Source organism: Emys orbicularis, chromosome 4 (genome assembly GCF_028017835.1).
Source record: "Emys orbicularis isolate rEmyOrb1 chromosome 4, rEmyOrb1.hap1, whole genome shotgun sequence".
Classification (NCBI taxonomy): Eukaryota; Metazoa; Chordata; order Testudines; family Emydidae; genus Emys; species Emys orbicularis.
Window position 1 is genome coordinate 72,829,628 of NC_088686.1, and position 27,074 is coordinate 72,856,701.

Genomic DNA, 27,074 nt, shown 5'->3' on the forward strand with positions numbered 1-27,074 from the left:
GCCCAAAGCACTCCCACCATGGCCACCGGCACCCCCGCCCCAGCAGCCCCAGCCCTAGAGAGCCAGGTGGCACAAGCACCGGCCCCAGCTGCTCCGAGTCCTGGCAGCAGGCCAGCCCGCTCCGGCCCTAGCCTGGGCCACAGGGGAAGAGCGGGAACTGGGAGCAGGCAGGAGAGGGCCTGGGGCAGAGCATGGGCAGTGACATGCCAGGCTGTTTGGGGAGGCTCAGCCTCCCCTGGCCTGTGATATGCACTGCCCAGGGGTGGCTGTGTGCGAGGCATGTGACTCCATGACAGCACCTGCAAAATATTGATTAGCAGGTTTGTTTTGACTACTGGGCAGCCTACACTTGGTGGCTAATTTAAGTTCCACTTGTGAGGAAATTTATTTTTAATTTGCATTTAAAATTGCTCAGATTCAAGCAAAACTGTCTTCCTCTGTGTGAAAGTGTGTGTTCTTGAGAAGACAAATGAAAAAGGCTTCTCTGATGGGAGTTTTGGCCAGTGTCACCCTCTAGAGTCTAAGGTACTAGGATCACTTTATTCAACAACCTGTGCTTGAGACTCAGGTCTTTCCTGGTTTCTTGAGGCCAATGGGGAAGAACTGTTGATGGAAAATATCAGTGAAACCTTGAGGATGAGTTGAGTGCCAGCTTCCCTTGAAAAAGAACATGTGCAGCTGCTGTTCATAAAACAATCCCTTGATTTTAGTGATGTGGCCAATTATCACTCTGTATCTAATCTTCCAATTTTGATTAAGATAACTCTCCCAATATCTAGTTGTCCCAGTTCTCCTTGACCCTTGTCTGCTTGGGTACAGACTGAGATACAGATACAGCATGGAGGCTGTGTGGGTTGCATTGTTGGATGGATCTCCTCCTGGCAACAGATAACTGTCAGGTGTCCATGCTGATATTTTCAGATTTAACAGCTGCCTTCAATATCACTGAGTATGAGGTGGTGTCCACTCACCTGCAGACCCAAGTGAGAGTACGTGGGCCTATTTTGGGTGGCTTTATTCTTATCTTGCTTAATTTCTCAAAGGCTGGTAGTGGACAATTGCTCCTTCTGCTTGAGGGTATTCTAATTTGGGGTTCTGCATAATTTTATTTTGTCACCCCTTTTGTTTAATGTAGCTATATGGCTGTTGGAAGAGTTAGTGAGAAGACATGGATTGCTGGGCCTTCTGTGTGCTGATGATACCCAGCTCTGAAAACCAGTCATATCAGACCCAACCAGAAAAGTGAATTGCCTTACCCAATGTCTGGCTGATAGAGGAATGGGAGAGGTCTACCTGGCTGAAACTAGGTCTGTGTAAGACTGGGTTGTTGTTGGTTGGCTGGTGGAGGCGACCAGAAGATATGGTAAGGCTAGTATCTGCCCCATAGTTTGAGGGTTCATGTCCTGTTTTTGTTGTTCATGTCCACGATCTAAGGATTGGGCTAGATTACCAGCTGCTACTAGGTGATCAAGTAGTAGCAACAGCAAGGACAGCTTTTTTTATTTATATATGACCAGGATATTGCGAAGGTTTCTTTTTTATATCCACGTCTCTTCCTATGCTATACCATTGCAGCCGTGGTCAACAGAGGCTTGAGTTAGAACCCTCTTTTTATAAGAGAGAGAGAGTTTCTAGCAGGGTATTCTCATTAGGGGCTCATAAATTTGGAACCCACCTCCACCCTCAGTCTAAAACAGCCCAAATCTATTCTTAAGGGAATGCTGCAAAGCCCATCTATTCTGACTGGCTTTTGGGAAGGGGTAAGGAATTGTAAGCATAGCAAGGAGTGTGGGTTAATAGCGATTCGGTATTTATTAATTATTGTTGGAGGGAGTTGTAAAAAATGTGTAAATGCATATTTAATTGTCAAAGTCACTTAGAGCAATGGAATAGGAGCTCTTTTAGTTATTTTTATGTATAAATCAAAATAAATACATAAAGTAACAATGATAAAGGAAGATGAAAAATAACCCCCATTGACAGTTCAATTCACCACTCTTACTTCAGTTTTATGATGGCATAGTGCCACTAATTTCAATGGATTTATGCCATTTTAAAACTAGAATAATTCAGGGGTAAATTAAACTTCTCTAAAAATTTTGAAGTTTTTCTGTAACATGAGTCTTATAAAAAGTCCTTGATTGTTTGATTTGTGTAAGGGTTTTATTCCAATTCTTTTGGGATGACCTGCATAACTTACCCTTTGCTTCACCAATTGAGTAATATAGGGCATCCACAGCTCAGACCTTATAAAATCTTTATGACGACACCATTCCACATTCCTTTTAGCTATGTTTGCAAAATACTTTACAATCCTTGAGGATGAAAAACACTACATAACATATTATATTAATTTATTATAATTATTATTATAAACTGAAGGAGTTTGCTGGCTGAGTTGTCATTATGAAGGCAAAGCTTTAACATTTGAATGGCATTTAAAAAAATATTTAATCACAGCCAGACAACAGCTGTTAATTTTGTCTCTTGCTTCATCTGCTGTACAAACCATGAACAGCTTCATTCTGGATAGATGGGGAAAGAAAAAGTATTTGGAAAGTACTTGAATTCTAAAATAAAAGGCAAAATAATATTTGTAAGTGGACATATTAAGAACAGGATCAACATCATTCTTCAAGGCATAATATAGCCAATGAGAAGTGCAGGATAAAAACCCTGCTGACACCACTGCTTAATTGGGCAGGTACAGATTGGAGGTTTTGGACTTACTCTGAAAACATCAACTATTGGCCACTGCTAGAGTCAGGATACTGGATTTAATGGACTAATGATCTGATCTGATCTGGCATGGCAAATCATTTAATATGTTTGGCAGAAAATGCCATTCCTGGACATTTCCTTCACTGAGAAATTATGACCGGTACTAAGATATTATGGTGAAGAAGAGCAGATAAGTAGCTTACACCTACAGGAGTTTTCCATGGGAAAGTCTCATCTCCGGGTAACAAAACTACTCACCTTCAGTTGGTGATCTGCACATTGAAGGTGATATTCTTGATTACACAACAGAAAAAAATCCAGCTTTACTGACACAAAAGAACTGTACATTGGTCATACTGATTCACAAATCATACTCTTTGTATTGCTCTTACTCTTATTGCTACTTACAACTTTGTATGTACTGGAGATAGAGCTGATGAGAATATTTTCTCTGTAAGGAAAATATGAAATTTATGAAGTTGTGCATGTAGCTAATTAAGCAGAGATACAAATTTCCCCTGGATAATTAGAAATCCCCACTTTCAGCAGATTGCTTCTGCACTAAGAAGCAGGGATGTGCTTTGTGTACATATTTCGGAAACTGCAGACACTGCGCTTTGCTTAAAGAGTCAGTGTGCTGTTAAGTCTGTTTTAATATTCTCTGCTAACTGTGCCAATTTAGCAAGCACATCACCAGTTTTGCTGTGCATTTTATTGCCCCTCCTCTCTCTCTTCTGTAGAGAGCATACATTCTGGTATGGAGATTGAGGATAGGCTTTGTAAACTGGCAGCAGCAACATGCAATACAAATCTAACAAGCTGATGCATGACATTGCAGTAGAAGTGCAACTTGATTTAATCAAATTGGAAAAGGCTCGGAGGATGGCATTTTTCCAGAAGGGGAATCCTTTCTACAATCATGGAAATCTTCCAGCCCTCCAGGTCAGTCTGTAGAAAGCATATATCAATAGTTATGACTACTGAGCTGTCTTTAAGCTGACCCAGAAAAGTACAAAGGAACTCAATAGCTTGAACCAGCAGCCTGACTGGAAAATGATGCAAACATCAGCAAAACGTACACCACACTTGCAAAAGGTTTTATTTTATCTTGATGAATAAAACTGCACCAAAGAATTCTTCAATAAACAATTCAGTATCTAAAAGCACCACTTTAAAGTATCCCCAAATTTATAGTACAATTTTGTTTGACCTTCAGATAGAGACTGAAGTCTGCTAGACAGCTCATTTTTGCTGATCCTGTTGTTTATTTCTAATGAGATTTTACTGTAACTTATTTTTTAAAGCAGGTAACCCCTTCTGTGACACAACCCATTATATCAGCAGTTTGAAACTCATGCAGTTAGATCATTCAGTTATGCTACTTAATCTGGAAAACAAGTAACAACACAGACAGCATGCAGCATCACCTACCATTCTGCAACAGGATCAGTGGCGTTTGCAAAACTGAATTGGAGCATTTAGCAGGGATTTAATTATCAAGGTGCTGTCATTCTACAACTTCCAGAGCTCGTTACAGATTTCCTGGACCATCTCCACAGAGTTCTCTTTTGTACTAGTCTCATTCACTCAAATGAAGCTCTCAATATCTGTTGGTTATTTCCTATTCTTTTTGTTAACATGTTGGCAGATTACAGTGATGCTATTACTGTTGGAAGACTAATGAAACCACTTAAGACATTCTTACTCCTTTATGCATCAGCCATGGCTTTATAAATCCATGTTTCAAACACTGAGGGGATTCTTTTGGAAAACTGTACCAGTAAAATTTGTACATTTACCACTTTGAATTTGATGGGTGCTTTACAAATTTATGAGAGAGAGAGAGAGAGAGAGAGAGAGAGAGGGGGAGATTTGCATGCAAAATAGGTACTGTAGATGTATGCCTGTGTATACGAAGGCAGAACTGGGTCATCTTTCTTGGCCTCCAGCTACTGTACTTGAAAACAAGACAGTTACAGGTTGAAAGGATTAAACGTTTTTTTCATAAGATCATAGATCATGGAAAGTAGAGCTGTAGGGCTGGGTACAGCCTGGGGGCCATGAGGAGGCTGGTTGCAGTGATGCTGGAGCTGGTTCTATATCAACTTCAGCATAGATCAGAGGAGCTGGAGGGCTATTCTAAACTTCACCAGCTGGCTATGAGCCCCAATTTGGGGATAGCCAGAGTGTAGTATACTCCAGCCACACCCCTTTTGCACCCCTCCTCACCTCCTGTACTGAGGATTGCAGGGGGTTGGGGAAGTTAAGAATTGGCTATGCCAGTCTACACCTCCTGGGGACTTCCCCATGCTAAGGGAATTCCCAGTTTGGGAGATGGCTTGTAAAAAGCTGTTAAGTCCTGTTAGGAATTCCCCAGGTCACCTTAAGACTTCCTTCCCATTGTATAATCACCGCAAACTCCCAGTTTTGACTGAGAGAAATTAAGGAACATCTCCTTTCCATAAAGATAAGGATGGAAGTGTGTGCTGGAGGAAAACGTCAATAAGGAAAAGGTTATTATTTTCATGGGGTCAAGTTCTGAAGAACTTATTTTTTACTCAGCCAAAACTCTCATTGAGGTCAATGAAACTTTTTTCTGAGGAAGGGCTGAAAAAGGACTTGGCCTATGGTGATTAACCCTTATTTGTCTTCTCATGTTCATTCAGTAGAGGTGGCAGATTGCAAAATCATGGATGCAGCTGGGCATAAAGACAAGATATGTCACCCATTTTAGGACTATGCTGTCATGGGTCAGAAGAATGTTTTTGCATATCAGTAATCTTCCAGATGTAGAATAATGACCAGATACCATATCTAGTTCGGCCAAAGAAAGAGCTATTCCCCTTGCAGAGTGTACTTTTTAATATAAAGGGGTTTGTTTTGGCTTATATGTTTTCCTCAGAAACCTTCACCATTCTGATGGTGGATATAGAAGCATATGGAGGCCTTCAAAATAATTTCAGCAGATTAATTGAGTTTCAGAATTCTCCAGTGTGCTCTATAATGTTCTGACAGCATTCCATTCCTCTCACCTTCTTTGTTATTTCCTTTTTACATGTGTTCAAAATGGTGCTTTCTGTCTAGGTCACTTTCAGGGTAAAGCCTGGAATAATGATACTAACTTAGGCTACTTAGATAAAAAGGGGTTGTGTATAAATTCCATCCTTTGTCAGATATCAGCTAAAAGGCTCAGACTTCATTAACTTCTACTACTGTCCTAACTGATGTTACTGCTAATAGGAATACTATTTCCTACCTAGAGGGAAATTTTCCTTCATGCCTCCATCCGTGGGCTCAAGATGTCAGAGCTCTCAGAATGACATGCATGTTTCTGTGAGATCTTCCTAATTCTTTTAAAACATTTTTCTACATTTCAATAGTAATTTATTTTATTCCAGTATATTTATTAACTGTTTTGGCGGGTACCCGTTAGACTGACACAGAATGACAGAGAGCCAACAAAGTGGGAGACAAAGGAGGTGGTGATGATAAAGGTTTCTTTACTGTGGTGGCATCATCCTGTAGAAGTCATTATGCTGTTGATGCCTGGATTCAGATCTGGTTGCGTGTCATCAGCATTTTAGTCTTCTGCTTGTGTACTTCCATCCACTGGAGATTACCTGTGAACTGTCGTGATCTTCTTGGTGACATGGGAAACTCAGGGCAAAGGCTTTGACAGTAGCGATTGTCAGGTAGTGACGCACCAACTTGTGAGTCTTAGCTTTGTAGCTTGCTCTCCCAGGGCAAATTGAAAGTGTAAAGGGTTCAAGAATTATTGAGGGCAAACCAGCTTTGATTTTCCCTGGCAGGATGGAGGCAAGGCTCTGACCTTTGCCTGGATAGGGGTAGTGGATAGTGGTCTGACCAGGGAGGTTGGGTGTTTGTGGTATCTCCAAAGGCCCGTCCTAGGCTGCAGGTCAGGTCCAGTGTGAGAATCCAGAGACAGCCTGACAGAATCTCATGGTTTCCATGTGAACCAGGAGATTAAATACTAAGTTATTCCTGGTCTTTGAACTGAAGCTGAGATCAGCAACCCTTGAGGATTCCAGCACAATACTTACCAGCAGGTGCCTTAGTTCTTTCAAAAAGTTAGCAGGGTTTTCACCTACGAGTCTTGAGACCATTAAGACTGTTAAGTTCTTTTTTGTCCTTTTCCTCACAGACAATATGGATGGATTCAAATGTTTTAATTTCTGAGGTGGAACATTTTCAGCTGTGGTTGGAAGGGAATGTTACTGATGATTGATACTACATGAAGTAATAACACCAAAGAGGTTGCTGGCACTAAGAAAGATGACAGTGCACAGGTGGGTCTAAGACTAGACATGGTGCCAAAGTTGATGTTCTTCCAGAGCCCCCATGCAAGATGGGATAGATGCCATACATTCAGAGATGGCTGCAAGACAAAAATGGGGCTGATAATTTAATCAGTGCCAAGTTCTTCAAAACAACAGACAACGGCACAGAAGCCTCCTCATAGTCTAATACATGGCAACCGGACATAGTTTCTTATAACTGTTTCTTACTTTATAATAATTTGTGTAAGGATTAAGATTTGAGTATGAATACAAAGATAGAGGGTCAAATTCATCCCTGGTGTGAGTGGGTGCAACTTCCATTGAAGTACATGGGATATATATATATATATATATATGGTTATGCCAGCAATGAATTTGGTCCTTAGAAACTGTCAGATCACAGAAGCTGGAATGATGAATTTGAGACCATTCACACTGGACCCAAAGCCTCAGTGTTAAGGGTTTCTCCTGTAAGAGAACATCAAAACACCTCTCCTGATTAACTTGAGTTCAGGGTGTTTAAAACAAAGAAAAAAACATACACACAAGGCTACACACTTCTCTTCAAGGCAAAAACTGATATGAAGAGTGTTGCCCATATAGAGACATTTTGTATGAACAAAAAAGATATTTTTGAAACCTCTCCTTGTCAGCAGCCATCTCTTAAATAGATGTTTACATATGAGGAGAAGTCATAGGAAAAGTTACAGGTTTTTTTTTGTACATAACATAATATAACATTATACAAGTAAGCTTAATAATTACAGTTTACTAAAAGTAAGTAGTGAAAAGGGGGCGAAAGAGAAACTAGATTTTGCCTAAGGCCAGCTGTTCAGAGTTTCACTGATAGGCATCAAATCAATGTAGGGAGTTGGAGATGCTTTATAATTCCTAGGCCACATTCTCTTGTGTGGCAAGATCTGCATAAAGAAGAGTGCGTATGTAGTAGGGGAGAAATGAGGAGGGCCTGTCTCATGGCCCTCCTTAGAAGCTAACTGTTTATAAGGGTTCTATAGGCTGGTGGACCTGATCAAATAATCGGCCACACCCAGTTCAGTTTATATTTCTTACCTCGGGGCTCTGTTTATTCTTTAACTTGGGAAAACTGAACAATAACAAAAAGCAACAGTCCTGTTCTTAACTGAGATGGTGAGGCCCTCTGGCCTGTGATAGCTTAATGAGCTGGACCTTCCCCATGGTGGGTGTTTAGGGCTTGCCTGCCTTCTTGCAGCCTTCTGCTGCAGCCACAAGAGAGTGTACACCCAGCCCTCTCCTGGTTCCAGGCAGCCTCATGTAGCTGAGGCCTTTCTTTATATCCCCTATCTGGGAATCATCAAACCTAATCACTAGATGTTGTCCAGCTCCATCAAATGAATCCCAGCAACTGCCTGTTGGGCTCCTCTATAGAACAGGATTGGCTGCTCCCTGGGCCCCCTGGCCCTTAAAGGGGAAGACCATGCTGCTACAGTTTTGAGATATGCACAACATAGTGAGAGATTCTGATAGGATTGATCTCTTCAGGTAATTTTATGAGGAGAACCTAGAGCTATGATAATCTTGCTTGGCAAGTGCAGATACAAGAATAGTGGGTTGTTGAATTCATCCACATCATCTAAGGGCTAAGGATATTATTCTTGAGCCAATTATGAGTGCAGAGAAGATGTGTCTTTTCTGTGAGATTTTTCATATGATGTGCAGATACCCTGTAATCAGAAGGAATGGCTACTAGCTAATTAAGGGCCCAGCCCTGCAGCCTTTACTTATAAAAGTGGTCCCCTTAACTTTCATGAGGCTACTCACAATTAATAGTTTCAGGCCTGGAGTTTTAGTGCTTTTCATGAGTTTTCTAATTATTTCTGATTTCTTGGCTCTATAAGTAGAATTTAAAATTATGCTAAAGGTTCTCTTTTGTTAACAGAAGCTATGATAGGTTGCTCTTGCCATCTTTTATCACTGTCTATTGTAAACCCCGTATATGACAAGAATATAATCATCATTCACCTTGCATTACACCTCTACCCCAATATAACGCTGTCCTCGGGAGCCAAAAAATCTTACCGCGTTATAGGTGAAACCGCGTTATATCGAACTTGCTTTGATCCACGGGAGTGCGCTTTACCGCATTATATCCGAATTCATGTTATATCAGGTCGCGTTATATCGGGGTAGAGGTGTATTTCCTAATCCAGACTCCAAATAAGATCCAATATATGACAGTATATGTATTTCAGGGCAGAAACTACCCTGGATAGTTCCATGGACTCCATGAGATCTAAAGTCGACCTACTGGAGTAATTATCAGCATGGGCATGATAATGAGTGGCATGATATGGATGTGATTATGACTAAAGAGTTGTAATAATGACTTCAGTGAAGTAGCACCCTTCTGGAATGCCTCCATACCACATCATTTATTCCTAACTTGCACTATCTTTAAAAGGTAAACTCCTGAAGGATAAAGTTGTTTCCTGGTATGGGTGAATAATATCAGCATTCTCAGTACTAGCAGAATGTGAAACAGTTGCAATACCATTAACTTTATCAAAGTCTTGGGTGCCATATGGGCCAGTGCACTGGTGCATAAACATTCAATTTGGTGCTAGCAGTCCTCAGCACCAGCGTGGCAGCAGTATCTAACTTCTTAACCAGCGAGGATAAAATGTTATTTAGTATAACAATAACTGGTATTTTCCATGCTCAAAGTTTTGCACAAATAGCCTCTAGTTTTCCCTGCCTGTGCTGGCATGCATGTGCCTGAACATTTCAAGTGTTTTTAAAAATGGTGCTCACCAATCTGGTAGGCCTGTCTCCGCTGTGTTCTGGAAGCTCTGTGTCCCTTCTTCTTTAAAAGCATCTGGCTTCCTGAGGGTAAAGGAAGCAGAAGGGGAGTAAAGAGCCTGGGAAGAGGAGAGGCTCCTGGGGAGAAAGGAATGGTCTAGGCCCAGCCACATTCCCCTGAGTGGCTCAGAATGTTCAAAGGGCTGCTCACATGGATGAAATGTGAAGAAGCCATGGAAGCATTTGAGGACTTTGAGCATGCCCATCTGCTAGCAACAGTGCTGCTGAGCATAATGAGCATGTTTTGTTTTCTTCCAGAGTCTAGGAAGAAACATCTTCACTCTTGACTTCAAGAGAAATCAAAATGAAGGGTGCTAAGCACACAGATTTTTGTGAAGGACCTCAGAAAATGGACAATCTTTGGAGAAGGCCTCCAACTAAATAGTTAATTCTCACATGCCTAGTGGAGGCATACAAAGGTAAAATAAGAGGAAGGGGAAAGCAAACTTTGGGTCAGACGTAAAGTTTTGTGGTTTGTGCACTGAATTGCCATGCAGGAAACCTAACTTGTTCCTCAGGAAATGGGTTCAAAGGCATGTAAATGTCATGTTCTTGATTGCAAAGAAGAAAGGTGCAGTATCCATCCTGCTTCTCTACCTTAGTGATTGATTACAGCACCACTTCATTCTCATAGGAGTCTGTCTAATCTCCTCTACTCAACTATCGGATACAACTGCTGTTATGAGGGAGAAGGACTGAGACAAAAGTATCCAGAATGAAAGGTAGCTGGTTTTAGGACCCAATTTGAACCAGCTGATGTCTTACTTTAAATTGCTACCTTATGGAGGTGGTGTTCCTATTACCATGTACCCTGGTCAAGTCAATTTGGCTGGGAAACCCTGTTTTCAGATGCTTGGGACCCTCTGTGCTACAAATATAAAACAAACCAAAGTCCATTTTTTACTCTGTGGTATCAGATGACAGATGAGTACATTTCATTTCCCTCACAAAGAAAAGTACTTTTAATCTCTCTCTCTCTCTCCCCCTCTTCTTTTTTAAGACAATTAACTTGATAATGAAATCTTTAAAATGCATCTTCTGGAATATTAAAATAAGATGTTTGAAACCAAAATGGACACAGCAACCATAAGAAATTGTTTTGCAACCCTTGAACAACAAGAAGTTTAATACTTTTCAGGGGCCAAGGGATGCTGCAGAAGAATATGGCAGATATAATCCATCTTCTCAAAGATTTTTTTCAGGTATACTGACTTAATGATATGTAGCTTGTCCTCATTAGCCATTCCAGCAAAGATTTCTGTTATATATGATCAGATACTTGCTAAACAATGTCAGCATGCATGAAAAAAATCCTGAAACTAAGCTGTTCTGAAAAACTAGTAGTCTATACATCTAGACTTCAGTTTCTCTTCGACAGCCATCCTTGAAGAAGGCTTTAGTCTAAGGCTAGGTCTACACTACCCGCCTGAATCGGCGGGTAGAAATCGATCTCTCGGGGATCGAATTATCGCGTCTCGTCGGGACGCGACAATCGATCCCCGAATCGACGCTCTTACTCCACCAGCGGAGGTGGGAGTAAGCGCCGTCGACGGGGAGCCGCGGAGGTCGATTTTGCCGCCGTCCTCACAGCGGGATAAGTCGGCTCTGATATGTCGAATTCAGCTACGCTATTCGCGTAGCTGAATTTGCGTATCTTAAATCGACCCCCCCCCTGTAGTGAAGACCTGCCCTTAGGGTACGTCTATACTTACCCGCTGGTTCGGCGGCCAGCAATCGATCTTCTGGGATCGATTTATCGCGTCTTGTCTAGACGCGATAAATCGATCCTGGAAGTGCTCGCCGTCGACGCCGGTAATCCTGCTCTGCGAGAGGAGTAGGCGGAGTCGACGGGGGAGCCTGCCTGCCGCGTGTGGACCCGCGGTAAGTACTTTTAAGTTCGAACTAAGATACTTCGACTTCAGCTACGTTATTCACGTAGCTGAAGTTGCGTATCTTAGTTCGAACTGGGGGCTTAGTGTGGACCAGGCCTTAGTGTTTTATTGCTTTTGTCAGAGAGCAACCTGTACTTTCATTTCTAGATGTAGGCTCAATGCAGCTCAGGAGGTGGGGGAGAAATGCTGTAATAAGCCACCTTCAAAGTTCCCACCTGATCCTGGTCACTGCTCCAGTCTCCAGCATTAAGGAGAGCAGCGTCAAGAACCAAATTAATTTTTTTTCAGTGGGGTTGCTAAATTGTCTATAGAATATTCTGTTTGCAGTGTTGTTGTAGCTGTGTTGGTCCCAGGATATGCTGTAGCTATCTTGGTCTCAAAGCAACCATTCTATACCTGATCTTTCAATACTTGTCCTTAAGGGAAACCTGCACAACCCCTCAAAAGGTGAACCTGGGAACTTAAATTCATAACTGTGCTAAACACCAAAAATCATGGACTTAACAGGGACATTGGTTTTATGGCTCATTACAATTTGAGAACCACAAAATTGGTTATAAGGGAATCCAAAGCATCTTTTCATAGGCCAAGAAGTTTTAAATTAATTTGAAACAGAGCATTTCAAAAGAACCAAAGTCTAATTTCCAGTATTCTATCCTTCTAAATAATTGCCATATTATTCATCAATCGTTAACCCTCTCAGTGCTGATCTTCTTCTGAACCTGGTGTACTACTATCTATTATCCATTAACGTATGATTGAAATCAATGGAATGTTAGTACATATAGATACTATATTCCATAATGCAGCAGAAGCATTCTGCCTGGTAGATACAGAAGCAGTCAAATGGGTAAGGAAAGGAGTTATTTGCTGTTAAAATATCCTAAAGTCATCATTTAAAAAAAATTAACTTGCAACATTGCTTTAATGTAATAACATTTTTCAACTAGAAGCAATTAAAGGGCTTTGTGTTACTGTCCTCAAAAACAATTTAATACGACTGTAATTATGCTACACTATTTAAATAGGTCAAGATTAGAAACGCTTGACAGAGGTGTTTGGAAACTGATATTTACAGTCTCAGGAAAAAGGAAAGAGCGAGAAAGGAAAAAATAGAGGAATTTTACTCTGCGTTTAGCCCTATCATCTTTCACCTCATAATCTAAATATGACTGCTTTTTTAATGCAATAGCTGATCCTTGCATAATAGCTACTAGAAGGAAAGAATGTTACTGATTCTCGGATCCTAGAATTAATTTGCAGGGCTGTCAGTTAGAAAAACAGCTTTATATTGTAAACAGAACAAATCTGATCTGGAGTCATTGAGAGAGGAAAAACACTGAACCTCACCATACCATTTTTGCAGTCACTTTTTGTTAAGGACAAGGCTGTGGGCAGGGAGGCTAGCCTAGTGGTTGGAGGAGAAGTCACCAAGCTGAGTGGTCAGCACCTGAATCAGGAGCCAAGTTATCAAGCCCAGGGAATGAGCTACGGCTGAGAGCCAGGAATCAGGAACCGAGTGACAGAGCTGAGGTCAGAAGCCAAATACCAAGTCCAGGGAGCAAGCCAGAGGCAAGAACCAGGAATCAGGAGTCAAAGGTCAGAGCCAGACTATCAGCCAGAGCAGGGACAGGAGTAGAGATCGGGAGCCAGGGGAGGAAACCAGGACTGCAAGCCAGGAACAAGGAGCATGGGACAGGAGCAAGGAAGGCATTGACAGCAGGATCAGAAACACAGCTGCAGGCATGGAATACTGTTGAACAGCCAGAGACCCAGACCTGCTGCAGTATTTGAGAATGTGCCTGCTAGAGTCTTCAGCCAATCAGAAGTCCAGATTCATTAGCTGAATCAGCTAAGGGCAATGAGCTGGGTCTGGGTTCAGCTGTGGGTCCCTGACACTTTTCATGGGAGAACTTCACTTTCAGTTTTTTGAAGCTGTGAGACAGTATGCTCTGGAGTATAGGAGTGGAAGTCAAGAAGTCTTGAGTTCTAGTCATGAGACTGTCACTGACTTTGTTGAGTGAGGAAAAGAGGTAAAGTGGCTTGTTCAATGCAAAGTTCTACATCCGTGAAATAGGGATAATATTTACCTATCTCACAGGTTTTAGTCAATATCAATACAGGGCTTTGAAGATGTAAGAGCAATAGATAAATTAAGCAATTATTATTATTTTATAGGGGAATTGTAACCACTGAAAATCAGAGATCTTGGATTTCTCTAGAACTCCCTGAAACATAAACTTTAAGTTATATGAGTGTTATTCTTTTCCTTTTATTTAGTCACTGCTGCAGAATCCTTTTTCCCTCCTGCCACTGGGAATTCATCTAATATGATTTTATTAGCTCAGAAGAAAGTAGAGAATGCACCACAGTCAGATAGGTCCTTAGATGACTTCTGCCAGAGAGGGAGTGGGTGTTATTTTGTTTTATGTGGTAATTTCACAATCTTGGACATGAGAAATACTACACTAAAACTGGAAAACCGTGTTATACTAATTTGTTTTGTTTTTTTACTTGAACTATCAGTACCCGTTTCAGTGTAGGCTAATAGAGCTTCTGGTAATTTCTCAGCAGGCTGCTTTTTCATATTTCTTCTCTACTCCTTTTTGCCAGGTTTTTCAAATTAACCTTTTCTTCTCTACAAGAAGGAAAAGATAATCTCAAATAATCTTTTCTACATCAGATGGTTTTGCACCTTCATTCTTGTGAGAAAACCTTTTAACTGCCCCCTCAAATTCCTACTTAACTACTTTGTTCCATCTAATGGACACCATACATAAAAATTTCAAAAGTGCCTAAATGATTTAGGAGTTTGTCTCATTTTCAAAAGTGAAAGTCAATGGAACTTAGGTTTCTAAGTCCCTAAGTCACTTTTGAAAATGGGACTTAGGCTCCTAAGTAATTTGGTGGCTTATGAAAGTTTTATGCCATGCCTCAAAAGCAGATTGGAGTTGTGGTTTTTTCCCCACCATGGAGGTGTAACAGCTAAAATTATAAAGATTCATGGTACCATCAAATATAGCAAGAGTGGTACCTTCCTCACTATTTACTTGCTGTTTGATGCTGTGCTGTGCTCTTCAGAAACAGTTTTCCGAAATGCTAATTCAGGGAGAAATTCATGCCTGTGTGAGGACCATCAAAATGACTGGTCCTCTTAACAGGTGAAAATTTCACCCTCAGTGAGTGCCACATTGGATAGTTTGTTACCTGCTATAGAAGATAACCTGTTGCACAGGAATCTCAGTTTTAGAAGCTCTTTTATTTCTGACCTTTAGATGTTGCTCTGTGCTTTCAGGTTCAAGTACACACATTAAAACAAGATGGGTTGTCACATAAACAGAGAGGAAGGGATGACATCAGAGTGACATTTGCAATAAAGTTTGGTCTAATGGTCATGAAAAAGTTGTGATATGTACAAAACATTTACACTTGGAAAGGAAAATGTTCTGGTTGACAGGGCTTAATGGAAGAGGGAGCCTCCATGTTTCATAGAATCATAAAACGTGGAGTTGGAAGGTACCTCAAAAGATTGTCTAGTCCAGCCCCTTGCACTGAGACAGGACTAAGTATACCTCCTAGACCATCTCTTACAGGTGTTGCTCTAACCTATTGTTAAAAACCTCCAATGACAGGGATTTCACAAATTCCCGTAGAAGCCTATTCCAGCACTTAACTACTCTTATAGTTAGAAAGATTTTCCTAATATCCAATGTAAAATCTCCCTTGCTGCAGATTAAAGTGATTATTTCTTGTCCTATCTTCAGTGGACATGGAGAACAACTGATCACCATCCTCTTTGTAACAGCCTTGAACCCTCAACTTTTTTCAAATAATTACTGGGTTTGGATATCCCTGGATGCTTTAACTTATGACTGAAATCTATAAAAACAATGTTGTTTGAGCAGATCTAGAAGTGAAGACACTTCTGTAGAAACTAACAACTCAGCACTTGAATTCCTGCCTCTCCACTAGGTCTAACAGATGGTAGTAGCCTTTGTTTAATCATACTCATAAATATCATACTATTTGGAATACATATTTAATTTTGTCTTATGTGGACATCAGACTAATATTTAGTGCAGACAAGATCCTACAGTTCTGCTGCCACATTCTGTATGTATGCTTAACACCAGGGTGATATATATTCCAAAGTGACAGGTGCCTTAAAATGTCACATACACCCCTAAGTGATCTTCATGGTCTGTGAATTAAAATTTTGGTAATTACATGCATCAGACACAGCTACAAAAGGTTTAGACCTTCTGGATGGCAAGCGTAACATTCAGGTAGACTAAAATCCTGGTATGAGTCAGGCCTTGGTATTCCTTCTAAAACATAGAAGGAGCTTTTTCAAAGCTTTTCGTTCTGGGGATATCATTAAGTGATGCTGTCATAATAGCAATGATGATTTTTAAGATTTAGATGTCCCTTGGGAGCTTTATGTCAAACAATGTGTCATTACAGAACTATATCATCAGTGTGGAAATAATTACTTCTGACACACAAAAAACCTATATGTTGATTCTTCACACAAAGTAAAAGAAAGACAGGTTGCCTGTGAATTTATGACTATTCTGATAAGAAATATGTGCAATATTTTTTAGCAATTCAACAAGGCGCATTTAATGTAAAGTTTATGAAGTGTCTGATGAAATTCTGTAGCAATTCCCTTTCTATCTATTATGAACCTTCATGATTGCAGGATAAAATACAGATGAAAGCAATTAACATTACACAGCTGCTACATTGTAAAATGATCAGGGGAAACAACAGTTAGAGAAAGAACCCATAGAAGGGGCAAATTTACTCATGTAAACAGAAGGTAAACAAGAGAGGTAAACAACAGGAAAGGAAATTAAACTCACCAGGCACAGAGGCTAAGATTCAGAGGTCCATCAGTAAACTATTTTAAAGGGGCTCCCTCAGAAGAACTTCTAAAAATGGAGCGTGGTTATGTTAAAAAACCCCTTTGCAACACTGGCCTAATTTATTGCACATTTCTCCAGAGCTAAGCTGTACAACTTTTACAGAAAGTAAATACAAGGAAGGCCATGAACAAAACTTTTAAAAGCAGCAAACACACAAAAAAATTCCATGATAAATAATTAATGGGGATCAGCTACTCAAAACAAAGATGCACATATTTTTAATAATAGTTTTCCACAGAATCAGATGACAATTTCATAGATTATGAGCAAATTAAATGCAACTATAAGCCTGTTTTGACCCTGTTCATGTAGAAGAAAATAGTCAAAAGTAATATTTGTATATCACCTTCAGCATGAAGGTCACCCTTAGACTATATTAGCAAGAAGTGGATCTGGGAAACCAGAGGGCTGGAGATGTAGGAAAGCAGGTCAAGAACAAAAGATAAAGAATTCTAGGCTTCTGGCTTTGTTGCTGTGTGCTCTGTGTTTGGGCTTGTCTTGCAGGAATTTCTTTTCATTCTGCGTCACCTCTTAGAATAACTTTTGAAATGTCTGCTCCTCAAACAATATGGTTTCATATATTGGGAGGGAGGCTTAGCTTTTAGCCTAGGTTCAGCCCCACTTCATTCTCCAGGCTGGTTCTTCTTCTCTTGTATTCCAGACCTCCTGGACTTTCACTGCAGATAGATGTGTTTTGTGAATTGATATTTTGATTTTTTGCATACCAAGCCTTATAAGTAGGCCAAGAGAATGGACACAAACAATGGAGAGAAGCTCAGAAATTGTTTTAACAACATTGAAATAAATAATGAAAATAAATAAAATGTAGGTATAGATTTGAAGTCAAAAGATAGAGTAAGTGGCAAAGTACTCAGTGTGGCTTTATGTCCAATTTTGAGTGGACCATTGAAAACTGCACAAGTGATAAGAATGATTTTAAAGTGCACCTAAGTGCTCTGCAGTGACCATCATGATGTTCAAGCATCTCCTGATCCTTTCAAATATTTGACTAGAATGTGCATACATGCACCGTATAGTATTGGGCTATGGAGTAGCTGCCAACAGGAATATCCTTAACCTGGATGAGCTATTTTGTTAAATTAACACCTGTGAATGGTTCATAAAATTGAGATAAAAGAGAAAAATACTTACCTGAAAAACTGTTTCTCTGCAGATATCATTCCAAAAGGATTCTCACTCTTGATTTTTAGCTTAGTATGAGGTTGGTAGAACTTCTACAGTCCTTAAAGAATTCTGATCTTGGAGAGCACCATTAACAAGTTATATTAGGATCTGTTCCCCCTACTGCATGTTACATGCCAAACCCTGCAGTATATAAATGTTGTCCTCTAAACCTTCCAATCAGTTCCTTCAGTTGCATAGGAAGTGAAGCTCCCGTGATGATAAGGTAATTCAAAAATTATTCAAGTTAAAAAAGTATGCCCCAGAAAAAAGAAAAAAAAACAATTAGGTGTAAGCAGGGAAACACTAAAAGAATATAATTACCAAAATGCGAAGGGAGAATTGTGTCACAATAATCTCTTCAAAGAAGCAGATGGAATTTCCTCTCTCTAAAGATATCTCCCAGGATTTTTATATATATATATAAACCGTAGACTTTAGCTATGAGGGAACCGAGGCTTTAACTAGATCAAATAAACACATTAAAGGTGTATTTGCCTTGTCTACATTAAGCTATTAACATGTGTTAGCTAACTCATCAAAATCCTGCTCTAAACAAGGCCTCTGAGAGAGACAGTAGTCACAATCTTGCCTAGGACCAAATGTGCCTTGACGTGGCCTTCCAGGGTTAAGTCAGAGCAGATCATTACAAAAGGAAACACACTCAAATACCCATGTAGACACTGTCTTCTTGGTAACAGCACTGCACCATGAATTAGCATAAAATGTTTTAAAAAACCCAATTGGGTGGTTTTCTAAAGTAAATTGTTTGACCCTAGTAGAACCCCAAGGACATTTTGACAAATATACAGAAAAAGCCTCCCAAGGATGGGCATTTGGTGTGGAAATAATGTTATAAGGACAATAGGCTCATTTAAGTGGAATAATGTTATTTGGTGAGGAATCTCAGATGAGTCCACAGCACCAAATAATAAAAATAAAGTTCAGTAGTCATTCTCTAGATCTGGAAGCTCAGTAATTCTTTAGGCTGTACTAACTGCGTCCAGGGCTGATCAGAGTGGAGAAAAGGGAGAACAATTGTACTGGAGCCCTGCACTCAGGGGCCCTCTCAGAATGTCTGTAAGTAGGTTGAAATGGAAGGAGATGGGGATCCACCAAACATGATGTACCGGGGCCCCAAATTTCTCTTGATGGGCTTGACTGCCTCCAGAAAAATGACTTTCCAAGTATCAAACTCAGTGGTTGAAACAGATCTTCATCAGCGTAGTCAGGATCATATTATTATCCCAAGACGCAAGGGGCTTTTTAATGGGGAGGGGTCAAATGTGTCAAGCCCCTCATGAACTTGAGAGTAAGGGGCTGCAGAGACACTTGTTTACCTTTGACTGAGAGGCCTAAAAAGCGGTGAGACATATCTGGATGGAGTTTGCTTTGTTTTAAGCTAGGTTCTGACAAACAACTTTTGTGATTGAAAAGTAAAGAGGTTCCCCAGGGACAAATTATATCACATTGCAAATCTTCTTTTCTATTTGGAATCGTAGGTCCTTGCAAAAGGTTTCCATGATGGCAGGAGGACATGAATCACCTGCTTAGACACAATGTGTATACGAAGCTCTACCCTGTCAGGACAAGGGCTTCCTGATTGGGATTGAGTGAGGCGCAATGGTTTTGCATGATGATCTGAGGTCAGAATCTCAGTTTGATGGAATCCCCTTTAGCCAATGGCAAAAGATTTTAGAATCAGACCTGTTTGGGAGAGTATGGGGCTAAAAGGAAAATTAAGCGTTTCTCTCTTCTTAGGTTTGCCAGAGCTGGTGCTGCCAGAGGGACTGATGGGAAGGTGTTCAGGAGCTTCATTATCAGAGGATGGAATCCACTGCTAATGCAGTTTCTTTTTGGTGCCATGATGAGAACACTGGCGGTTTCTTGTTCAAGTGGGTGGTACCTCCAATATCCCTAGTTGGAGGAAGAGCTGATCTGCCACTTCCTGATCCAGAGACCGCTCAGGAGGATCTGTTACAGACTAACTCAGCCTGTGTGTCATTTTCTCCCCTGTCAGGTACGGAATGTGTGATCTGGTGCCTTCTGGCTTGGTTATGTAAAGTATGGTGATGCGATTGTCCATTTGAACAAGTGCCACCTTCTGGGATATTAGGTTTCTGATCTACATGATCCCACTTATGTCCAAATCATTTATGTGCAGTTGTTTCTGTAGAGATCAGCTTACCTGCTTGTAGAGTCCCTTTGTGTTAGCTCCCCATCTCAGGCTGGAAGCACTGATGGTCACTGTGATTTGAACAGGAGGGTTTTGGAAGCCCATTCCTGTTTGAAAACTGCCCTGGACTTCCACCAGGCCAGACAGGTCCACAGGAGATCCATTATCTGGATTTACCTGGATGCAATGTGAAAGTCTTTGTGAGGCTTGCTTCCACTGGGATCTCAAGATCCACTGTGGTTACTGCATATGGAGTTGTCCTATGAATACAGCTGTGTTTTCTAGAAACAATATTCATATAGTATGTTTCAAACTGTGACCTGCTGACTCATCCATATCCTTTCTGCCAGATTGGTGATATCCTGGATCCTGTGTTGGGACAGGGAGGTTTTGAGTTGAGTTGTTTCTAGCAGGGTTTCTAGGTACCAGTTGTCTGCTGGGGACAAGTTGGGGCTTTGGGTAGTTTATCGTGAATGCTACTAACTCCAAAGCAGTGGTGATAGCTATTAATCTTTTGATACACTAGAGAATGGTGTCCTTCATCAGCCAATCATCCAAGTTGGGGAACACATTAATTCCCATCCTGTGCGGTTAGGCCATGACAACTGCCAAAGACCAGCCCATACTGGTCTAAAAGGCAAATACATAAAATAGGTTATGCTGTTTCCTTCAAGAAATATGAGGTACTTCTGTTGCTTGGGAAATATTTCTGTGCGCAGGTCAAGGTCCTAAGTACACTGCTGTTCATGCTCCCATAGAAGAGGCTTTGGGGCTCGCAGGGTGACCATTTCTCTTTGACTACATAGCTATTCAGTTCCTTGAAATTCAAGTTAAGCTAAAGTCCCCAGATTTGACTATCAAGAAGCACTTGGAATAAAACCCCTTATTCCTATCACCTCATGGTGAAAATCTGAAGGCTTTCTCTTCCAGGACAGATTGGATTTCCTGCATCATCTTTTCCTGATATAAAGGAGCCCAAGAGCATTTTAAGATGGGGTTGGGGGTGGGAAAATTTGATCTTGTAGCCCCAAAGAACAATGCTCATGGCCTATGTGTCAGAAGTGACCAGGGCCATCATGGGTAAAAGGCTCCAGGTCAACCTCTGACAAATAGGTCCTGGCAGACTACTGGTAATTATAGGTTAACTAAATGCTCCAGAATCCTTCAAAAACCCTTTGGGTTTTGATGCTTGCTGAAAGAGGCTGCTGAAGCCAAGTGTCCTGTGCAGGGGAAACTGAGCATCCTTGAAGCCATATGTTAATCTGAGACCTGGGTTTTAAAGTGGAGACTTTCCGTTTCCTCCCTTGAACAAGGGACCGAACGGAGAAAACACAGGTCCAAGAGAACCCAATACAGCCATTGTTTCCTTTGTCTTCTGCAGTGAGGTTCCATTTGATCCCCAAAACAAATTCTCACTAGTGTATTGTAGATCCTTGGGCTCTCTCTGGACCTTTTTCTGGAATTCAGAGGTCAGCAGCAAAGCAAACTTGTGGGCATCCACCTCTAGGCAGTGAAATCATATCACTCACATAAAAAGCTGCCCAAGCTAAATCTACACCTTTCTGGATTAGATTACAGGAAGGATGAAGAGAAATGACCAGAGTAAAGGCTTTCTTTGATAGTTTCATCTGACTGTTGGCTATGAAGCCTTGGCAGTACATGATCTGAAGTGTTGTAACCATAGACGGGTAAACATTTATTCTGAATGAATCCAAAGGCACAGCATTGGATTCTGGGGCGCAGTACTGTAATTCAACTAAAAATCATCCATCTTGGATTTATGTTGGAAAAACTAGGGAAAGGTAGTATCATCCCATGAAGAGTTACCTTCTTGGTGCTCCTCCATACAGAATATGTATTTGGCATCAGATGAATCCTCCCATGCATTTGATTTCAGACAGCTCTTTACTGAAATCTCCAGATTCTCTAACAACCCCCTCCCACATACATATTCATGTCCAGAGACTGGGCTGATGATTCCAGACACTTAGTATATACTCAGCTGCCATGATCAGTCATAAACTTCAATGAGGCTGCCACAAAGTGCTGTGTACCAGCTGAGCATTCCTCTTGCCCTGTATCAGCAGGTGTAGGATCTCTTGGCACAGCTGGACCTTTTTTTGTACTGAGGCACAAGCTTCCATCCTGAGAATTGGTGCTCCTGACATGGAAGCTCTGGATTTCACATTGACACATCTAGCACCTTTTGCATCAAAGGCTGCGAACATTTCTGCTAGAGCTCTCGAAAGCAGAACTCTCCTAGTTAGAACCAAGGAGAAATTATTGTCAGATGAATAAAAGGACTTGATCACAGAAGTGTAACAGCAGTCAAAACAGAGAGCTCACTGGAGGACAGCACTGAAAAACTTTCTGCATACTCGGATGCATTTTTGGAATTCTGTTTTAGCAATATCCCACAGTCAAGAGTGGGGCCTTGTCCATAAGATAGTGATTCAAGAAATCTGACAAAAAGTTAACCTCTAAATTAATCTCAATATGGAAAATAAACTGTGTGACAGACACCTTCTTAAAGATCAGGAACTGCAATTTCTGTAGCATATATTCCCCAGTTGCAGGTTCTTGCCTTATTAAATACAGTGTGCTTATATCCATGATGAGGCTGCATGAATAGATACCAAAACACTTCACCATTCAAGTGCTGGTGTTGTTATCCTGTCCCAATTTATACTCAGCCCATACTGCAGGGAGTAGAGGCAATGCTAGAATTGTACAACAAGAGGAAGACTAAACAAGACAAACATCTCTCATTAAAAACATCCTTATCAGACTATTCCTCTTACTACTAGGATGGGGCTTGTTAAACTCTATACTGGGAAGAAAAATAAAAATACTCCTCCTCCAAAATGAGCACCCTCACAATGCTGTAGCACTTAAAGTGAGCTGCATAGTGAATGCAGCTTGTGCCATGTTTTCTTTCCCCACTGCTGCGTTAAACTGCAACACGTGAACATGAAGTGACAACAGATGGAAATCTTTATTAACACGTGGTACTTACTTATCTCCCACAATTCCCAAGTTGATTGTTGGGTAGCCGTGTTCTTGAATTGTAGCTAGGAGAGTTGAACGGTTACTGTCTCGGATCTTTCCTGGTAAGAGGTCATCCTCAGGATTCAACAACTATAAAACAGAGCCATATTACCAGTCAGTCTCCTCAGAGCGTTATGTGCCTTTGCTCATGGGAAACTTCTTGCTTTTGAAGTGGGATATGGTTCCTGCTGACAGACACCTATGACAAGTCAGTCAGAGTGTGTCTATAAATAGGTTCTGTGAATTCAGACTATGCAGCAATTTAAGCCAAAAAGATATGTGGCTGAGACACTGGTAAAGCAAAATAATAAGTTTTTCTAGGATTCTCTCTCTTAAATTGTTTCAGTGCATCCATGTCTGCAAACCCTCTTTTCATGGGGTATCAGGCTTCCAACCCCACGCAGTATAAATCAAATCACAAACTCTAAATTTGTAACTATTTCCAGGTTGATGGACAGATCTGCTTGTTCTTATCTTACTGAAACTTTAAGGATCTGTGTTGATGCTGCAGTGAACAAGAATAATAAAGTCTAGTGTCTACTCACTTTGAAAGACACATTTTAAATGTGGAAACATACAGTAGCCTAACAGATGAAAACGTAAGCACAGCTTCAAATGCCAACCATGTAATTCATAACATAACATCTATTTTAGATGAAAAACTGTGTTACTTTTAAGGGGTAGAAAGCTGGTAATGATGATAATGATCTTATATTTACATAGCATCTTTCATCTTGAAGGATGCCAAAGTATCTAACAAACATACAGACATGTTTTACACTAGGAATCCTTTCACCCATGTCTGAAACACCTCGGACTTTGGGATGGACCGTAGTGCTGATTAACAGCATGCAGCAACACAGCTGTTGAGGACAGGAGGTGAAGGAGAATGCTATATCAATTGAAATTACAGTGAGGATGTTAGGTAGTAAGAATATAATAACTCAGGTTCGAACTTGGCTAGGTCACAACACTGTGACTAGCACCCCGTTCTTGTGAAAAGTTCCACAGGATGTTTAATGAACACAAGCAGGCAGGATCTAGGTTTAAAATGTTATATAAAAGATGCTCACAGGAAAGAGTCTCACTTACTAACTCATCACCACCACTCCTTGGGGCACCCTGGACTTTCTCTGGAGGTATCTACTGCCCAGCTTACTCCTGCCTATCTTAGGATATCTGTTAAGATTGCAGCCTAAGGTGGGTTGGCATTCTGCAGTCACAGAATAACTTTCATTGGGGTTGTGTAAGCATTAAGTATTTCAACAGGGTGCATCAATCAGAAATGGTTTGGACAAATGTGAACAGAGCTTTATTTTTATGGCTCTATTTTACATATCAAAGATTTAAAACTTAGACACATCAAAGGCTTTCAATAGGATGAGAATACAGCCAGGGGTTTATATTAGTGTTTAGACTTCAAAAGGTTTGCCTCAGAAGAGCACAGTCAAGATGTTAGGTCAAAATGCACGTTTGAGGTAACTGGATTTTTTAAATACAGCACAGTTGCTACAATAATAAAAGTGATTTTCTAGTTGGTAAAGATGAGGACTTTTAATTCAATTAAAGATATAAGTTGTCTTTTATAGAAATTGGTCCAAATGCCTCATCTTCCACACAGGGCTATTGCCCACAAGTACCTAAACCAGGTGTTTAAAAATTCCCCTGGTATTAGTATAAATCCTTTGAATGCAGTGTTGTTGTAGCCGTGTTGGTCCCAGGATATTAGAGAGACAAGATGGGTGAGGTAATATCTTTTATTGGACCAACTAAGTATTACCTTACCTACCTTGTCTTTCATAAATCCTTTGCCATTCATGTTTCTAATTTTGAAACTTCTGCAAAGAGTATTAGAAAAGAGAAAAATTACAAACCAGCTGGGTGCTGTTTATATTTCTGTGAACATACTAGAAGAAATAACATCTAGTTTTACTGAGGATTTGGGTTTTATAGTGCATTTGGGAGGTTTAGGTTGGATATTAGGAAAAACTTTTTCACTAGGAGGGTGGTGAAGCACTGGAATGGGTTACCTAGGGAGGTGGTGGAATCTTCTTCCTTAGAGGTTTTTAAGGTCAGGCTTGACAAAGCCCTGGGTGGGATGATTTAGTTGGGGATTGGTCCTGCTTTGAGCAGGGGGTTGGACTAGATGACCTCCTGAGGTCCCTTCCAACCCTGATATTCTATGAAGCCTCTGCAAACAAAACATGTGTAGGACTACAGTTTTGTATCGTATGCTAAAAAAGATATTCTGGCAGAGACCAGTCTCATGCACAGCTCCTTCCTACAATATATACCTGCTAAGAGTAGGCATCATCTCTTTTGGGACCTGTGTGTAGAGGGTTAGGGAGCTTTTATGCATAAACATGTGAACTGCTTCCCTGATCCTTAGGTGCTCAGCACCACTAAAACAGGCCCAATTGGAATTAGGATGGGAATTACTATCCAAAATACTACTCCTGTGCCTGCAGAAGAAAGTAATTTAAAAAGTCTTGAGTTTAAAGATATTTTTCTTACCTCATTCCCTGTTGACATGACTGCAACGACTGGAAATTTGTTAACTTCTACTTCTGTTACCCCAACAGTTGCTAAGAGACCAATCTCCGATGGACCCATGTGGGTTCCCTTAGCCAGCACACATTCACCTCTTTTAATGTCATGTCCTATAGGTCTGAAAACCGTATCACAAAAAAAGAAGAAAGAAAAATAGAATATAATTCAAAATGACTCTCGTTACCTGGTCAAGCTCCAAGCGAGGAGTGTGCATCTGTGCCCTGGTCATAAATTCAAAATTTCAGTGCTATTTATGGTAAAACAATGACTATAAAATGCACTATCCATTATATTCTCTAAAGAGATATTAGAGTATTTTAAAACTAGGTTATTTACAGACCTGATATCTTGGCCTGGTCGAGCCTGCACCAGAATTCGTACTTCTAGCTCTTCAGTGCCCTGTAACAAAAGTCACACAATTCCAAATGTGTTAACCAAACAAAATTAATCAGCTTTTATTTCTCACCAGTCTGCACTGTTTGTTAATGGTTCACAAAATGACCATGCCACTGTCTGATCTCTTCACAGCAGCGATTACTCTGTCATATTATGGTTCAAGCATCCTCTTGGTTCTCTTGATCTGCTGATCATGAGTGCATTACAATGTGTGCTCTAATTTAAAGAGTTTAAAATAATTACTTTCCAGCTGAGCTCACTAGGAAGGGACCTGCACTGAATGCATAGTTTTGCCTTGCTTTTTTAAGAGTGCTATGTTTATGTGTCTTCTCCATACAATATCCTTGGGTTGTGTGTTGATCTTATTTACCACAGGGATTCTTTCCCCTTTTCAGAAGTAGCCTCTCCAGGGAGAAAATCAAGAAGCGTAGTAAAGCATATGGCACTATGCCAACAGATAGGCAATAAGGAAAAACCCACCCTAGCAACCACTCGTGTGCCCAAATTTCCGTGGGGTTATTTGGAATTTCTGTAGTACAGGGACCTTTTCTCCTCTTCAGAACATCAGAGAGCGGTTAATATGTCATGTTTATGTACTGTGAACAAGACAGTGGTAGGAAAGCCTGAGCTCTGATTTCTGATAGAACTTTTGTGATCACATACTCAGGATTTCAATGCTCTGGTGATTTGCTCAATGCCAATAAATCCAGTGGGGCAGTTTAATTTAAAGACTACAAGATATGTATAGATATTTAATTTTATAAACTTTGCAAGTGGGTGGATGATAAAAATGCTCAGCTGTGAGAAAGTGGTAGGTTGTCAGCAGCACTGAATTTGTACTGTGCTGAGAATGGAGAAGAATTTTATTTTTGTATTAGCACCTTTTGTACTTGAGGCATCCCAATGCCATGAGTTAGACACTTGTTTTACAATGCAGGCAAACATGGCAAGCCATTATGTGTTCAGAAATACCTACCTTGCCATGTTGCACATTAAAAGCTGTTTTGTAGAGTAAGGCAATGTTGGACAGCACACTGTGATTACC

The 27,074-nt window shown here is 40.6% G+C and overlaps 1 protein-coding gene across 2 annotated transcripts in view; it reads right to left on the minus strand.

Moving 5' to 3' along the window:
• Positions 1-27,074, minus strand: part of GPHN (gephyrin) — a 582,350-nt gene that overhangs the window by 25,358 nt on the left and 529,918 nt on the right. The window contains exons 16-19 of one of the 2 annotated variants that reach the window (XM_065404478.1): positions 25,974-26,032; positions 25,598-25,751; positions 23,052-23,173; positions 9,810-9,881 (exon numbers count right to left, since the gene is read on the minus strand). In XM_065404478.1, coding sequence (XP_065260550.1) covers positions 9,810-9,881; positions 23,052-23,173; positions 25,598-25,751; positions 25,974-26,032 — 407 coding nt within the window. The remainder of the gene's footprint in view (positions 1-9,809; positions 9,882-23,051; positions 23,174-25,597; positions 25,752-25,973; positions 26,033-27,074) is intronic. The other variant, XM_065404477.1, reaches the window with a different exon arrangement.